The sequence below is a fragment of the Microtus oregoni genome, unplaced genomic scaffold (genome assembly GCF_018167655.1).
Source record: "Microtus oregoni isolate MIOR12 unplaced genomic scaffold, Mior012 000015F_ref0000493, whole genome shotgun sequence".
In the NCBI taxonomy this organism is placed as follows: Eukaryota; Metazoa; Chordata; class Mammalia; order Rodentia; family Cricetidae; genus Microtus; species Microtus oregoni.
Window position 1 is genome coordinate 31,160,118 of NW_024543074.1, and position 17,621 is coordinate 31,177,738.

At 46.5% G+C, this 17,621-nt stretch overlaps 1 protein-coding gene across 1 annotated transcript in view; it reads right to left on the reverse strand.

Moving 5' to 3' along the window:
• Window positions 1-17,621, reverse strand: part of Myh13 (myosin heavy chain 13) — a 48,807-nt gene that overhangs the window by 19,081 nt on the left and 12,105 nt on the right. Inside the window, exons 11-21 of the mRNA XM_041664427.1 lie at window positions 15,336-15,454; window positions 14,273-14,422; window positions 14,001-14,171; window positions 12,848-13,157; window positions 10,560-10,633; window positions 10,370-10,457; window positions 7,934-8,051; window positions 6,932-7,055; window positions 5,182-5,318; window positions 4,393-4,648; window positions 2,050-2,292 (exon numbers count right to left, since the gene is read on the reverse strand). Of these exons, the coding sequence (XP_041520361.1) occupies window positions 2,050-2,292; window positions 4,393-4,648; window positions 5,182-5,318; window positions 6,932-7,055; window positions 7,934-8,051; window positions 10,370-10,457; window positions 10,560-10,633; window positions 12,848-13,157; window positions 14,001-14,171; window positions 14,273-14,422; window positions 15,336-15,454 (1,790 nt within the window). The remainder of the gene's footprint in view (window positions 1-2,049; window positions 2,293-4,392; window positions 4,649-5,181; window positions 5,319-6,931; window positions 7,056-7,933; window positions 8,052-10,369; window positions 10,458-10,559; window positions 10,634-12,847; window positions 13,158-14,000; window positions 14,172-14,272; window positions 14,423-15,335; window positions 15,455-17,621) is intronic.

Genomic DNA, 17,621 nt, shown 5'->3' on the forward strand with positions numbered 1-17,621 from the left:
CAGTCAGGCTGATCTCAGACTTCCAAGCTCCCTGACTCTCCCTTCCAAATACAAAAATGCAGACATAAGCTACCATGTTTAGTTGTACGTGGATCTGGGATCAAATGCAGGGCTTTGTCCATGCTAAGTAAATGTTCCACCAAGTGATCTACAGCCCAGCCTTCCTACTTCTAGTCCTTCCCCCGACCCCTGGCCTATCATGGTGTCTCAGATTCTTCCAGAACATGCTATATTTCACTAGGAAGGACACTATTAAAATGCAGATCCACTGGGTGTGAAGGGCAACACATCAATCTGTGTTTACTCATCGTACACAAGTAAGCAGTTAGCATTCAGGCTGATGGGGAGGGAGGCTGATGTTCAGGATGAAGCAAGAAGGGGAGGGAGAGGCCCAAGGTGTGAGGCAAGGAAATCCAGATGTGCTGACAGGATGGAACCTGGGCACCATGCCTGGAGCTTCTGGCTTTAAAAAGAATCTTCATTGAACAACAGTCTTCCAGAGGAGAGGTTGCTAACTCCTACCTGTGGCCTAAATCCAACCACAGATATATTTATTTTATAAATTTTTGAAATGTTATCAGTATTGAAAAGTAAGAGTCTACAGAAAATTTGGATTTTTGGCTTCTCATGAATTTCCAAACCTCCAGCTGTACTGGCCTCACACTCCTACCTGACAACCGTTTGCTGGGGCTGAATCATGGCTGCCACCCGTGAGAAGGGCAGGCCTAGGCCTGTGGGTGAGAAGGGCAGGTATTTGCCAGTCTCCACCCTCCCTTTTGTCTATTCCCATCACTCTTGTTTATCCATCACTGACTCTGAGTGTCAGCTGTCATTGTCATTGTCATCTCATACCCAGCAGGCCACCCTTTTGTCCCACCTCACGGGTAGCCTTTATTAGGTGAATCATGCCAGGCTTTTAAGGTCCTTGCCAAGCATATGCTTTTGTGCTGTGCGCACAGACTTTTCCTATGTGTAAATGTCATCACGCTGCTCGTGTCCCTCACTTACACTTCTCCCCTGTGAGAACTGGGTGCTTCATATTCATCTTGGTTACCAGATTCACCCAGCTCTGGTGCCCCAATGGTGCACTGTGCTCTCTGTGTGACTCCACCACAGTCCGCCTCTCTATCCTGCGACATGGTCCCCAGCTCTGTCCCAAGCAGAGCTGCTGCAAACATCCCTATATATGCAAGCACCTTTATGTGTGTTCCCCAAGCCACAATGGGAGACTTCCTTGGATTACATCCAGAACAGAATCATGGGTTCATAGTACGGTATGTAAATTCCTCCCTCCCTCTGTCCCCCCTCTCTTCTTCTCTTCATTCCTTCCTTGTTTTTTTGGTTTTTATGTAGCTCTGGCTCTCCTGGAACTTGTTATGTAGACCAGGCTGGACCCAGACTCACAGAAATCTGCTTGTCTCTGCCTTCTGAGTCCTGGGATTAAAGGTGTGCACCACTAGTCCTAGAAAGCTTTGTTTTGTATGTGTGGGTGGTTTTCCTTGCATGTATGTATCTGTGTATACCATGATACCATGCCCACAGAGTCCAGAGTCAAATCTTCTGGGACTGAAGTTACAGACTTGTAAACCACCTTTGGAAGAGCAGCCAGTACTCTTAACCACAGTACTCTTAACCACTCTTCAGCTCTAGATTCTTAATTGGACTAAGTGATGCCAACTGGCTTCCTCTACATCATTCCAACAACACATGAGGGTCCTTGTGTCCCACTTTTACCCGACCCTCACCATTATCCAGCTTTCTGCCTCCTTCATCCCCTGACTCTGTTGGCATTTTTGCTGCCTTTCCCCCCACTTGGTACATGAGAGATAAAGACGAGCATGACACATTCCTTGCTGTTAAGGAAATACATAAGTTAGTGACACTCCCAGGAAGAGCTGAGGAGAGGCTATGGAGTAGAGGCCAAGGAGGAGAGAACAAACCTACCAGTTGCTTGTTATATAGACCAGGCTGACCCCAGTTCCTTCATCCCACTCCTAGGCCATGAGTGAGGGTTGGCTGAGAGCCTGTGAGGCACCTTCAGTGACTCACCTTGTTCTCCGTGGCGTGCTTCTCCTTCTCGACCTTGGTCAGGGTCAACTCCAGGTCATCGATGTCCCTCTTGAGAGAAGAGCATTTGTCTTCCAGATTCCTCTTCTTGGCAACCAGCTCCGAGTTTATCTCCTCTTCCTCCTCCAGCCTCTCATTCAGCTCCTTGACTTTCGCCTCCAGTTGGATTTTGCTTTTGATGAGCCCCTCGCACCGCTCCTCCGCATCCATCAGATTTTCTGTTTCCTGGAAGAGCCGGATCACCACAAGTTCTGATCTGTCACTTTGTAAACTCTGGGAAGAAAGGGCCTGACCCTCTAAAAGCCCACACCTAAACTGAACTAAAGAGTGGGTCAGGTGCACACCAGCACCATGTGTTACACACATGTCAGTTATGAGCTCTCTTAACCACTGACGGCATCACTTGACAGCCAACACGAAGGCGTTCATGGAGTTGCACGTTAATTGTAAACAAGAAAGTCTCTAACGTTTGATGGATGTGTTGTTTGAGTATTTCATTCTTCCACTGGTCCAAACCCACATGACCCATGTATTCCATGCTATACACATATTAATGTTTTCAAAACTCTGTTACGTGTTAACTTTCAACAGATGGAGCTGGTCCATGTGCCCTTAGCTGTGCTTCCTCCAGCAACAAAATAGAAATGAGAAACACACATGGGTAGGTGACAGAGTAAGTCCATGTCCCAGAAGACTGTAGCAAGTTTTGTGGAGGTAGATGAGATTGGCTAATTATGTTCTCAAGGTAAATAATGTTCCCATTGTAGAAAATTTAAGCCCTAAATGCACACTGCAGGGACACGGATAAGAAGGGCCTGGGAAGAACCCTCACTGAGCTTTCTGAACTTCTCTACGCCCAAGCACACGCTGGGCACCGGACATGGCATCAATCCCTCAGATTCCTTGACAACCATCCGCTGTGAGTATTGATATGATGTTCATTTTCAGATAGGAAAATGAAGGCAGAAGGAGAACGAGCTGGACTAAGGTCACACCACTAACAAATGGGGAATCTGGAAGATCAGCCCAGCAGGTTTGAGTCCCCCCCCTCCCCCGTCTTCTGAGCCTGAGAGGTGATGTGCCCATGAAGTAAGTTCACTCCCACCAGGCAAGTGTAGGCAAGGGCACGTGGCTCTCTCGGTCCAGAAGTCTCTGAGGGTTTATTAAGAGAAAAAATATAAATCTCATGGAGACAATTAATCTACCAGAGTGTTGTGGCCTGCAGATGTGACTCTGTTTCTCCCCATTTCTTTGATAAAAATGAATTCTCTCAAGCACTGTTTGGAGCATAATCACATTATTGAAAATCATATGTGGAAAATTGCTTTCTGCTTTCAGTTGGGTTATTTAATTTTAATGATTTATTTTTATTGATGCTTTTTTTTTAAAAAAAGTGTGCATTTAAAATATGTTTTGTGTGTATGCGTGAGTGTTTTGCCTGCATACGTGTATGTGCACGGCATGCACACCTAGTGTACAGGGTCAGAAGGAGTTGGATCCTCTAGAACTGGAGTTATAGGGGGCTGTGATCCACCATGTGGGTGCTGGGAACTGAACCCAGCTCCTCTGCAAGAACAACACGTGTTCTTATCCACTGAGCTGACTCTCCAGACCCAAGTTGTGTACCCCTCCTCCTAAGACAGGGTTTCTCTCTGTAGCCCTGGCTGTCCTGGAGCTCACTCTGCAGACCAGCCTAGCCTCAAACTTAGAGATTTGCCTGTCTCTACCTCCTCAGTGATGGGATTAAAAGCTATGCCACCCCCCACTGGGCTAAAGCCTTACTTTATTTATTTTTGTTTTGGTTTTTGTTTTTCAAGACAGGGTTTCTCTGTCTTGGAGCCTGTCCTGGAACTCGCTCTGTAGACCAGTCTGGCCTTGAACTCACAGAAACCCACATGCCTCTGCCTACCAAGGGCTGGGATTAAAGGCATGTGCCACCACTGCTCGGAAAGACCTGCACTTTTGACAGGATCTGACATTGTTGCCTAGGCATCTTAGAACTCATGGCAATCCTCCTTTCTTAGACTTCTGAGTAGGCATGAGTTATACCCAGACCTGACAAATTTTCGTCATAATGCCACACTCTTATCCTTCATGTTCATAGCAAAATATGTCAAAATCTGACGTGGAAGACAAAGAGGAGAACAGAGAAAGCACAAGTTCCCTCTGTCCGGACCAGTCCTACTTATGACAGGGTAGTGGTGCAATACTGGTATGACCACTGGGTGGCACCACTGCCTCTGAAATAGATAGTTCGTGGGGCCCTCCCGGCTCCTCCACTGTCCTGGGAATCTGTGTTTTCACACCCAGGTAAAAGAAACTTACAGACTGGACTTGCAACTGGAGGTCATTCTTTTCTTGCAGCAGGGAGACCATTTTCTCCTCCAGCTCCTTCCGGCGAGCCTCAGATCTAGCCAGTTCCTCCTTGGCCCGTTCGAAGTCCTCCTTCATGGTGGCCATCTCCTTCTCAGCCTCCGCGCTCTTCAGGAGAGGCTTGATCTTGAAGAACAGGTTCATCCAGGGCCAGTGCTTCACATTCATGAAGGAGCGGACGTTGTACTGGATGCAGAAGATGGACTCCCTGGGCACCCACAGAGCTCGGATTAATTACCCACAGTTCTCTCTAGCACTCGTTTTCCACTTGAACTCCTCCCTCGCAGGTCCCACAGTTTGCATCCTTCTCAGCTGGGTAGAAGGAGGGTACACCTACGCTTTGGGGATCTAGAACCAGAGTAGGTCTGTAGGTGGGGGGGGGGGGGACACTGGACACAGCATGAAAAGGTGGGGAGGAAGGAAGGTTGAGCCCTTCATGCCAACTCCAATATCTCAACCAGGCTAGAGGTTTATTGATACCAGGTCCTTCTTTGCCTATAGCTCTAACGACAACCTTGTGTGAGGATTGGAGCTTTCCATGCATGGGTCTGTTTTCCATGCTTCTGTGAACTGCTAACAGGCGGGGTTCATTTTCATATCCCCAGTGCACAGGGCGGCTGCGCAGTCAATGCTGAACAAGGGATTGGTCGAATGAATGAATGGACGAGTGACCCAAAGCCGGAAGTGATGCCCTGCTGCTGCAGAGGCAGGGTGGGTAAGAAGGGTGAGACCCCGCCTTACCTCCTCTCCATCATCTTCTTGAACTCCACCCTCATCAGGTAGCCCCTGCATACGGCCTGCGTGCGGGTCATCAGGGTCACCAGCTTCTCATCTCTCATCTCCTCCAGAAGCCCCAGGAGCCCCGCTTTGAAAAACACCTGCGTTAAAAGAGGGACGAGCCCACTTCATCCTCTGCAGGTGTCCAATCAGCCTCAGGGTAGAACCTGTTTCTTCCTAATTCCAGCCTTGACACCCTGAGTGCTTCCAGGGCTCACTTTTCAGTGGCTTTGGTCTCTGTATTTGCACCTTCTGGGCTACTGGCAAGAAGGGGGGGGGGGCGCTCTCACATAGGCCCCAGGCCCATCAGCCCCATTGTCTAGCTCTGCAGAACCCACATAAAGACAGTCAAGACAACCACGGGGCTCAGTTATGCCGAGACTTGGAGAGAGTCACAGATGCAGCTGTCTCCCACCTTCTGGGCTCTCTGTCCCTCCCTCAGATCCATTGCCTTCAGTGTCTCTGAAGGAGCACCCTCTGGACCAGCTGGGAGCCCAGATTTCTTTCGCAGGGTCAGGCTACAATGGAAACAGCCCTTTGGCACCCAGCGCTTCTTATCTGAGTTATCTCTCCAAGTGGCCTTGAGTATTTAGTGGCCCTAGGCCTCCCCCTGGGGCCTCTGCTTCTCTGGCCTCCCAAGAACTCAATGAATTGAGCACACACCTCCTTATCAACTCCCATGTTAGTTATTGTGAGGAGGCAGGGAAATGTGTCTGGATGGCTGTGCACAGGGCACACACAATGCACACAGTGCCTTGAAGTACTTCTAATGGTTGTAATTACCCTTCTCAATGGCTGTGCACAGGGAACACACACATGCACACCTACACACACACACACAGTGCCTTGAAGTACTTCCAATGGCTGTAATTACCCTTCTCAATGGCTGTGCACAGGGAACACACACACGCACACACACAATGACTTTGGTCCTTCCAATGGTTGTAATTATTCTTTTTGATGGTTGTGCACAAGGTACACACATGCACACAGTGACTTTGGTCCTTTCAATGGTTGTGATTGCCCTTCTTGATGGCTGTGCACAGGGCACACACACATACACACACACACACACACACACACACACACACACACTGACTTTGGTCCTTCCAATGGTTGTAATTACCCTTCTTGATGGCTGTGTACAGGGCACACACACAGTAACTTTGGTCCTTCCAATGGTTGTAATTACTCTTCTCAGTGGCTGTGCACAAGGCACACACACACACACACACACATGCACACCTACACACACACACACACACAGTGACTTTGGTCCTTCCAATGGTTATAATTACCCTTCTCGGTGACTGTGCACAAGGCACACACACACAGACACATGCACACCTACACACACACACACACACACACACACACAGTGACTTTGGTCCTTCCAATGGTTGTAATTACCCTTCTCAAGTCATCACTCATCCTGGAGTCTGTCCTATGTTCTATGCACTCTGTGGCTCTTTATTCTGCTTTGAGAATCTCTTTGTAGAACACCAGGTATCCCCTGCTTGCTGCTCCCTTTTCTAACTTACCATCTTTGCCTCTTAAAAATCAACACAGAGCCAGAGTCCCCAGCCATAGTCACAGGGCTCCTCTGTCTGGGCTATGAGACAAGGTTGGTCAAGTTGACCAGAAGCAAGACTTTTCCCTCTGACGAGCTGACTAGCGACCAGGGTTGGGGAGTCTCCAGGCCACCTGTTCTCACCTTGGTATGGCCAAACCGGAACTGCTCCCGGTCTACATCAATGGAGTTCAGGAGTTTCTCAGAAGCGTTCTTGCTGTCAATGAACTGCCCTTCTGGGATGGCACTGGCATTAAGGATCCGGTACCTGAGGAGAGGAGACAATGGTTTTGACATTTCAGGATGGCCTTGTACCTGAGACCAGACCTTCTAGAACCTTCTGCTCTGGTCTTAAGATGGTGAAAGCTGTACTGCTAGTCTGGGAGATGGGGGAGTCCAAGAGAAGTGCTCTAGGGTGTGGTAGAGGGAGAGAAACATGAAGGAAGGAAGATGCACATGTTTTAGAAAAATTGCCTTCAGAGGAAATGGTTCTTATCTGACCGGGAAGAGCTTTGACTTTAACTGTGACTTGGAGACTTTGTTCTTCCTACCTCTCAAGGGGTCTGGATTTCTGGATTTCCAGAAGGAAAGAGGTGTTCTAGAGCAGTGGGCTTCAACTGGCAGATTAGGGTTTCTCTGTAGCTTTGGAGCCTGTCCTGGAACTAGCTCTTGTAGACCAGGTTGGCCTCGAACTCACAGAAATCCTCCTGCCTCCCAAGTGCTAGGATTAAACATTTGTGCCACCACTGCCCGGCCTGATGTTTGGTACTTTTGATGGTCACAAGGCAGGAATGTGTTGTGTGTGGCTTGCTATCAGCATCTTTGGGTAGTGACTAGAGATGTGGCTAGGATCCGCTAATGTACAAGAGCACCTCTATACAAAGTCTCATATGGTTCCAGAAGTCCATCACGGTGAGATACCCTTTAAAGTGACAGTCAGGCTAGGTCTGACTATGACTGATAGATCATCATAGGCCATCTCCAGACTCTCTGGGGACATGGGTCTATCCTTCCAGCACAATGAAGTCCAGAAACCCTGAGAGGCTTGTTTCTTTACCAGCTGCTGAGGCCAACAGTGCTTTGGATTGGGGTGTGTGTGCAAAAGTTGTCCTCAAAGGAGATAGATACCCCGAAGAGGCAACCTACCGTTGTTTGAAGTCAGCATAGAGGATTCGGCTGGGGAATCCTTTCCTGCAGATCCGGATGCCCTCCAGGACCCCATTACAGCGCAGCTGATGCATAACCAAGTAGTGGTCCATCACACCTGGGGGGAAAGTGTGGGGGTGGGAAGTGGGAGGCTTTTCATTATTTGTCTTTGATGATCTGAGACGCCATGAACTTGGATTTGAGTGTATTGATATTAGCACTGAGTGGGGTGACTACAACTTGTCTACGAAGTATCACAAAGAAGATGCCCCAGTCTTAGGGAGATTCCAGCACCCCAAGGCCATAGGGAGAAATCTTTATCCTGCCAGAGGCTCCATTTTTAACTGACTCCAAGGAAAGGCAGAGGTGTGTGGAAAGGCCCTGGGACTCTTTGTTAGACAGCCTGGGAGAGCCTTCCTTCCCATCTCTGCTGGGGTGAAAATGTCAAAATATGCAGAGCCTGTCACATAAGAAACAAAATTCGGGAAGAGAAAGCCACAGTAGGGAGTGGAGGCTCAGTGTGGGGCTGGTGGGCATTTGCTCAGCACCTGCCTCAGGAAACGGGTTGAGCAGAAAGGTTGGGGCCAGTGGGACCAGAGGGGCCTAGACAGAGACGTCATGGCCACTCTTGATAACCAGCTTGGCCAGGGGGTTAAAGGAGAGATACCACTGTTATGGTGATTTCTTACTGTAAGTTAGGGAGAGATGCTGCTCAGGCTATCTTGGACTTCATCTTAGAGAAACTTCTAGAATGCCTACAGGCTGTCCTGCTTGCTCCAAAGACAGATCCTTATACCAGTTTCAGAACGTGATGGGAGCTGTAGCCCCTCCCACTAAAATTATCTATGCCTGACCTTTCACACTTAAATTCATTAGCAAGAAGGGTTCATCTCAGCTGCCCTAAGCCGAGCTCTGTGCGGCTGACAGCTATGACGTAGAGCAATGCTGTGGCTGCCCAAAGGCCACCGGCTGGGGATTTCCTGCAGAAAGATTGGTGAAGCTGGAGGAGGAAATACATCTATCAGAATTCCAGGAGGATTTGTGAAGGAAACCTTAGGCATCTGGTCTACTTCCCCTCTGTCTCCTCCCACTTCTGTTCCTTTCCCTTTTGATGGTAACGACTTCATTTTACTGATATTTTGAATAGAAAAGTAGATTTAAATGGTTCTTGAGACTCTCATAATCCAAGGGTGCTCTTCCAGCTTTGTCACAAGATGAAATACTCTTTTTGGAAAATTTTCAACATTTCTACTTCTTGGTTATATTAGAGAAAAATTTTAAATATACAAATAAACTTTCTTGTTTCTTTAAAAGCCATATTGGTATTCATTTCTGTTGATTTTATAACATGCATTACTTTGGGTTTATATTTCTCATTTTTCACATTTCTTCATAGTATCTGCTGATTTTTAATTTTAGCAGATGCACAAAACATTATGACTATGCAGATTAATGAAGCCCAGGATATTTCAATACATGAATGATATTGCTGCCAGTTCAAACATAACTGTGTTATTTACCAACTGCATGAAAGGGGGAACTTGTGTGCCTTGGAAAATGAAAAAAATGAGGACACGGTGCTCCCAGGTGTGAGCTGAGGAGATTTACTGTAGACCTAAGGGCATCTGGAATATACTGTAGACTGAGGAAGAGCCTAGCCTCGGGCATCTGGAATTTACTGTAGACTGAGGAATAGCATAGCCTCAGGCATCTGGAATGGTCCAGACTGAACAGGACTGGCAAACTGAACCAGGCCATAAGAGGACGGGGGAAGAGCCAGAGAGGAAGAAAAGAGAGTACCTGGGAACCCAGAGACCAAGAGGACAGGTAGCTGAATTCTATAGAAGCCCTGAGGCTGGAGGAAGGGAAGAGAGGCTCAGCCAGGTGTTGGAGAGGCTGAGGGATGCAGGTGGGGTGAGACGTGCTGAAGGGGGGCAGGACTCTGAGTGGGCCAAGGCTGAGAGGGACAGGTAGCCAGCGGTCCACTTTGATATGGTAAATAGGCACCTGGGGCGTAGGTTAATGGAAAAATCCGTAGGTCCCTTTTGCAAGAATGATTTCTTTTAGCAAGTAGGAACTGCCTTCTTTTTTAAAAAAATTGTTTTTATTGAGCTATACTTTTTTCTCTGCTCCCCTCCCTTCCCAGGAATTATCTTCTTTAAAAGGCCAGGGTACGCTGGCTTTTGTCTAAATGCTAGACTTTGGAAAAAAAATTTTTTTTGAGACCTAACATGCCTCGATTTCTGATTTCTTTACTTGTAAAATATGGAAAACAGTCGCTTATACTTCATAAGCTGTAGGATTGCGTTGAAGCCGGTAACTGGATTAAAGCCCTAGCATGTGGTAAGGAGTCCCCTGAACCCCTGTTAGGACAAGGCTACAAATCCACGAGAGTCCTGTTCTCTTCGAATAATGCTAGCCTGAGTTGTTACTCACCAGGAGTCTTGGTCTCGTTGGGAATCAGGCATCGGACAAAATGAGGATGGGTGCTCCTTAAGTTGGTCATCAGTTTGTTTAAATTTTCCTAGGATGCAGACCAAAGCAAGCACATTTCTCTTAGCACATGCCATTTCATTGAGGAGAGAAACAAGCCAATGAGGAAGGTACCAAGACAGAAACTGCATACCCTGAACACAGCCGACACTGTCTGGAAAGAGGAACCCTTCTTCTTCCCTCCCTTCTTGCTTCCTGCCGAGTCACCTGCAGAGTGACACAGAGCTGGGGTCAGGAGCAGCACAGGGGGCCCAGAGAAGGGTTCAGGAGTGCCTCATCCTTGCCCGGCCACAGGAGTGTTGGCTGCATTGGCCCAAGGAGTCAAATTTTCATTGGACTGTTCTCAGCATGCACCTAAGTTGCCCAGATTTGAGGATACTCAACTTTAACACTGTGCGAATAGGCTGGGGTGGGATGTGGTGACGTTTAGCTGGGAGCATAGTACGTATTCTTGGGGTAGAGGGACAATCCTTTCCTAGGAGAGTCTGACATTTAATCAAATGGGTTGAGACCTCCTTCTCCATGATTGGAGTCTCATATGTTCATTCCTTTTATTATTAATTAATTACTTTTGATTTTTGAGACCAGGTCTTGCTCTGTAGCGCAGGCTGGCTTTGAACTTGCACCAATCCTTCTGCCTTAACTACCCCAGGGCTGGGATCATAAGAATAGGCCTTAGCATCCTGGAATCTGCCTTCATGAGGAAGAAACTGAAAATAACAAAACTATATATTTTTTTCAAGAAAATCATATAGCATATTTTATTTTCTAAGAGAAACAACCTAATTTATTATCTCAGCTTGAAACCAGTGGTGTCTGGTCTGGTTTTACAGAATGGCTCTCTTTTCCATTCAGCCTCTGAAATTTAATCACAGTTCAGCTTGGGGGAAAATATTCCCTCTCTCTTCCTTGTGCTCCTGTCATTTGTCTCTCTCTGTCCACAGGGACAGGCAGGGATGTATACTTGGGTCAGGGAGGAAAGGCCAGAAGGCCTTTGGTCAGACCCACAGGTTCTTTTACTAATGTCTTGACACTGTCCCTAAGTGAGGCTGCCCGATGAGACAGTTAGAGGTACCAAAGAAAATCATTTCATCATTCGAGTTTAAATTGTGCTCATTTATTATAATTCTCTGCCCAAAGAATAACTAGACATTAACTTTTTAAAATTATTATCTTGCATGCATTTTAAATCAAAGAGATTAACTAATAAATGCACACATTTAAATGGTCAATACTTTATAACTAGATCTTGGGCGGTTGTTTAGTGTGTCACACCTATTAGCACACTAAGTGCGAGTGGACTGGGAACTTTGGCAGTCGGTGCCAGCTGCTCTGTCGCTATGCTGGGAACAACTTCTGCGGGTTGCCCAAATAATTGCTCATAGGGCCTGGCTGTGACAACACACTCTGGCATCCTAGTACTTTGGAGTTTGAGACAGGAGGATTGCATGTTTGGGGCGTTCTGGGATACATACTGAATTACGGGCTAGCTTGAACTACAAAGTGAGGCCCTGTCTCAAACAAGCACAGTTACTTCATGTTAATGGCACCAACTGGAAAAAACGTGAAGACACCATGTAACCCTGCATTTTTATTCCTAGGTGTACCCTCATGGAGCTGACAACAGAGAAGCACGCAGAGATCTGCATTTACAGAAGGGCAGTCAGAAAGTGGAGACAGCCCAGACACCCACTGACTAGTAAAGGCAGAGACAGAGCGAAGACAGCTGTGCAGGGAGATAGCGTAGCCTGTAGAAAGGAATCCAGACATAATACCCGCCCTGGCATGCACCAACCTTGAAAACACTAAGTCTAACTAAAAGACTTCATCACTTCTGACTACACTTCTATGAGATTTCCAAGCTACCCACACGTTCAACTAGCCTCAGCTAGAGAGGGAGTTCCAACGCCCATAACTGCACAGGTCCTTATATCGATGTCTTGGTATTATCACTAAGTGAGAAGACAGATACCCTGACCAACTTTGAGAAAATAATCCATAGAGACGGAGGGTAGAACAGAGGTTCCCAGGACCCGGGAACAGGAATGATGAGAGTTACATATAGATTATAGGGGTAATTAAGATAATCTTAAATTAGATAGTAGTGATGATTGCCTAACATTATAAATGTATAAAAAAAACCCGACTGAACTCTTTAAGCACTAATTTTATTGTATTTCTATTACACCTTAGTTTTTTTTTAAATTATTAAACAATGAAGTACTGACTACCCCATCCAATCTACTCAGTTAGAGCCCACTTTACCTCCATGGAGCTCACTGTTTTAAGAAGAACATGGGAAATATGAGGGATAAAAATGGAGGTGAGAACTTGAAGCTCATGTTGGGCTGATTCATCTATGAGTGGCTTTAGGGTGTGAATAATTACACAGGACTTTCCATGAGGGAGAAAGAATCTCACCTGCATCTGCACCAGCGTAGTTGGAAAAGAGGAAGGATAACAGCTTCAGGGAAGACTTCTGGTAGAGCCCCACCACGGTCTCATTCAGGGGGTCCTTGTTCTTGTCCAACCAGCCTGCGATGTTGTAGTCTACAGTGCCCGCATAGTGCACCAGCGAGAAGTGGGCTTCTGCCTTGCCTTTGGCTGGCTTGGGCTTCTGGAAGTTGTTGGACTTTCCAAGATGCTGGTCATACAGTTTGTTCTTGAAGGAGGTGTCTGTTGCTTTGGGGAACATGCACTCCTCTTCCAGGATGGAGAAGATGCCCATTGGCTAGAAGGAGTATGACAGAGATGGTGTCTTTATGGTTAAGAGGCCATCCTGGTGACTCATGGTTGGAGAAAGCAAAGAGAAATCCTTTGGTGCCACTATTGTGGTGCTAAGAGTACTGGAATGTGAGCCGCCATAGCAAGGCTCCTGGTGTGTTTGATGCAGCCACAGAATAGTGGTAGGTACTAAGAATGAAGTCATGCTGGATAGATTGGTCTGCAACTAATAATCCCCCTGTTTCAGATTCTTAGGTGATGGGATAACAGGAATGTACCAGCAGGTCTAGCATGGAAGGCCCTCGTTAAAAGTTAACATCATCCTTTGTTTTCACAGTAGCTTCCCACTAAGAATGGCACTGTCCCTGGCCTGTCCTCTTTGAATTTAGGGCCGTGGCAGTAGATAAAAGATGCCACAACGCATGCTGGGATTCCACTGACATGCTTGTAGTCTTGTATTTTAACCACTCAGGTGCCTCCTTAGGTGTGACAACAGCTCTGAGTGCTTTCTGAGTCTCTCTCTTTCTAAGCTTACCCTCTCTGTAAGGAGGATACTATCCAAAGGGGAAGAGGAGCAAAGTGGGGTGCCCACCATAGAGAAAGGGAGAGAGAGAGAGAAGGAGGGATGGATGGAGGGAGGGAGGGAGGGAGGGAGGAAAGAAAGGAGGGAGGAAGGGAGGAAGGAAAGGAGGAAAGGAAGAAAGGAGGGAAGGAAGAAAGAAAGAAAGAAAAAGAGAGAAAGAAAGAAAGAGAAAAAGAAAGAAAGAAAGAAAGAAAGAAAAAAAGAAAGAAAGAAAGAAAAGAAAGAAAGAAAGAAAGAAAGAAAGAAAGAAAGAAAGTCTATCCCTACCTTCTCGATGAGCTCGATGCAGGCGGCCAGGTCCATCCCGAAGTCGATGAACTCCCACTCGATGCCTTCCTTCTTGTACTCCTCCTGCTCCAGCACGAACATGTGGTGGTTGAAGAACTGCTGCAGCTTCTCGTTGGTGAAGTTGATGCACAGCTGCTCCAGGCTGTTGAACTGGGTGCAAAATGGAAGAATTTAAGTCTGAAAAATCCCTGTGAGTGAATTTGGAAGCAGAGCTAAGCAGAGTAAGCCAGTCATTTGTCTAAATAGCCCACATCAAAGATCTCAAAGCCAGCGATGTCCAAGACCCCGATGAAGTACTGCCTGGGCTGCTTGGTGTCCAGCTGCTGGTTGATGCGGGTGACCATCCACAGGAACATCTTCTCATAGACGGCTTTGGCCAGGGCGCCCACTGAGTTGGTCACCTTGAGAAAAAACCATCCATTTAACATCCATGTTAAGTCATTCATTATTCCACACTCATTGGTTACATTAAGTTGAAGCATGAAACTGACATCATGATAGTCAAAAGTAGTTGAACGTTGACAATTTCACATCATTTAGTATCTTATTAAAGATTTCTTAATACATCTGTCTAGCTCATGATAGTCTCCTTTCTTTAAGAACAATTCCACCACGAACATAGTTTTTATTGGTTTTTTTTTTGGTTTGTTTTATTTTTTATTTTTTTATTCTTTAAGACAGGGTTTCTCTGTAGCTTTGGAGCCTGTCCAGGAACTAGCTCTTGTAGACCAGGCTGGCCTTGAACTCACAGAGATCTGCCTGCCTTTGCTGGGATTAAAGGCAAATGCTACCACTACCAGGCTAAGAGCATAGTTTCTTAACAGCCATGGTTATACCATATAACAGCCCTGGCCCTGCTTCACCTAGAGGAGAAGTCTTGATGTAGGTTGGATGAATTAGTGTTTCTTGATAAAATTTGGAATTGGGATCACAAGATACTGGTCTGAATTTCAGGTTTAAAGTGGAAGCATGGAGGTGTAAGTTTGAAAGGTCTAAGGGAGGTCTCAGGTGGGAAGAATGGAGAGAGCTTATGTAGCAAAGACACACTAGAGGAGAGAGCTAATAGTATGTGGAACCCCCAAAGGAGTCAGAGAGAGGCAGCCAGCCTTCATTTCCTGGGTACCAGCCTTCATAGTACCTAGTGAGCATGCCTGCTTCGGCATCCCTTGGGTCACCTCTGAGATCTAAGGATAACTCCCACCTTGATGTTGAAGTCAGTTTATACTACTTTCCTGATGTCACTGGAAGAATGCCAGGGACACAATTCAGATAGCAGGCCAGCTAAGTCAGCCGGATTCTGGGAATCTCTGTTACCTGCTGGACATTCTGTCCTTTGGTGACATACTCATTTCCAACCTTCACTCTCGGACAGCACAGGCCTTTCAGCATTTCTGCAGAATTCAGTCCCATCAGGTACCCAGCTTTGTCAGCCACTGAGGAAAGAGAAGACATGGTGCTGTACAGAAGCAGAAGTCACTGGGCTGTCCAGTTAGCCCAGCGGCCTCCCAGAAACACGTCTCTTAGTTCTTTGTGAAGTCTCTGTATTCTCTTGTGTTACCAGGCCTGGACTTGCCTGTGAAGCTTCAACCCATAGTCCAGGGATCTTTGTTCTCAATAACTCCCAATCCATCTCCTAGGCGCAAACTTTACGCACTGTAAGCTTGTGTTTCCCTTTTTTTCTCTAGGTATTGAGGGTATCATCCAGGGCTTTTGGCTTGCAAGCACTCTACCACCTACCAAGTACATGCCCAGACAATATGCTTTTTGACTTATTTTTGACCTACTAATATTTCAGCTTCATTAACATGTTAGTCAGCTGGGCATGGTGTCATGCCCCGTTTGTCACAGAACTTGGGAGTCAGAGACAGGCAGAACTCTATGAGGTTAGGCCAGGCTGGTCTATATGCAAGTTCCAGGACTGTCAGGACTACATAAAGAGATCTTATCTCAAAACAACAACAACAATTGAAACAACAACAACAACAAAAAATCCCAAAACTGAAAGTCCCCAAACCAAAAACATATTAGTTACATGGGAACACCTGTGGTCCCACCAACCATGAATTGAAAATGCTAAGAATTACATCTGGGCTGTCTAGATGGCTTGGCAGGTAAGGGTGCTTTCTATCCCGCCTAATGACCTGGGTTTAATCTCCAGGACTCATGCAATGAAAGATGAGAGCTAAATCCTTTAAGTTGTCCTCAGACGTCAACACAGGGACCCTGACAAGTATAACTTCCCCACATCCTGAAAAATAGAAGTAGGGTTTAAAAAATAATTGTATTGCCAGTCATGGTGGCTCACATCCTTAATTCTAGTACCAAAGAGGCAGAGTTAAGTGGAGCTCTGTGAATTTTAGGCTAGCCTGATTTATATAGTGTGTTTTCGACTAGCCAGGGCTACTTAGTGAGATCCTGTCTCAAAAAAAAAAAATCACAAACACAAAAACAAACAAAAAATTGCCTCTGGACTGAGCACTATAGCTTGGCTATTTACAGTGTATCAGATGTCAAAGTCATCTAGAGATGATTTACAGTAGAGTTCTACGCAATACTATCACAGTTTGTACAGGGGAGTTCAGCTGCAGAGGGCTTTAATATATGCTGGCTAATTTCCATCTGCTTGACACAAATTAGGAAGTAATAACAAACGAGGCATTGCCTTCATCAGACTGGTCTGCGGCCGTGTCTTGTGGGCAATCGTTTTCTTGATTGCAAATTGATGGAGGGCCGAGCTTGCTGCAGGTGGTGCCACTGCTATGCCCTGGGTTGTCTAAGATAGGTAGTTGACCACGAGTTATCCCCGGGTTCCTCTTGAGTTCCTGCTTTGGCTTCCCTCGTTGGCAACTAACCTGTAAGCCAAATAAACCCCTTCCTCCCCTGGATTGCTTTTGATCATGGCTTTCATCAGAGCAACAGAAGGAAAACTATGACATGGTGGTTGTAGGAGTTCCTCAATATCTAAGCCTGGAAAATGCCAATGACGACTGCAGATAGGTTTGTGTACTTTGTGGACATTTACTGACATCAGCTGAGCCCATCACGAAGGCAGAGAAGTGCCTCTTCCCAGGCAGACCCTTCCCTGACTGGGACTCTCAACTTGTTTCTGCTAATGGAGGCAGGTTCACTAAATCCCTGGGTAGCGTTTGTTAAGTACGTTATCAACAGTCAGAAGCACACTTTATTCTGCTAAAACTATCATTTCTTCTTGCTTTGCTCACGCAAGTGGATGGGACCAGTTATTCATCGTTCATCACTCTTATAGTTGATCAACCCATGTTCATGTCCTCCAGTCACTGGCCTTTCCCTTGCTTTCAGCAGCTGTGGAACAGTACAGCGGCAAAGAGGATCAGACTGCTGGCTCCAGTATGGACTGACTGACTGCGGATTTTGCTTTTGTTTCTCCAGGTTTTAGTTTTGTTGTTTGCAAGATTGAAGGCGGTGACAGTGTTGGGGTTTTAGGGTTACTGGGGGGCATGCCTAGTGTTTGGTGGATGCCTGCTTTTCATACGCAGGTTGGCATGATCATCATAGGTGCTCGTGCCTGACTAAGTTCCCCACTGTCTCTTTTGTTGGGGTTCTTTCTGCTGTAAACACGAG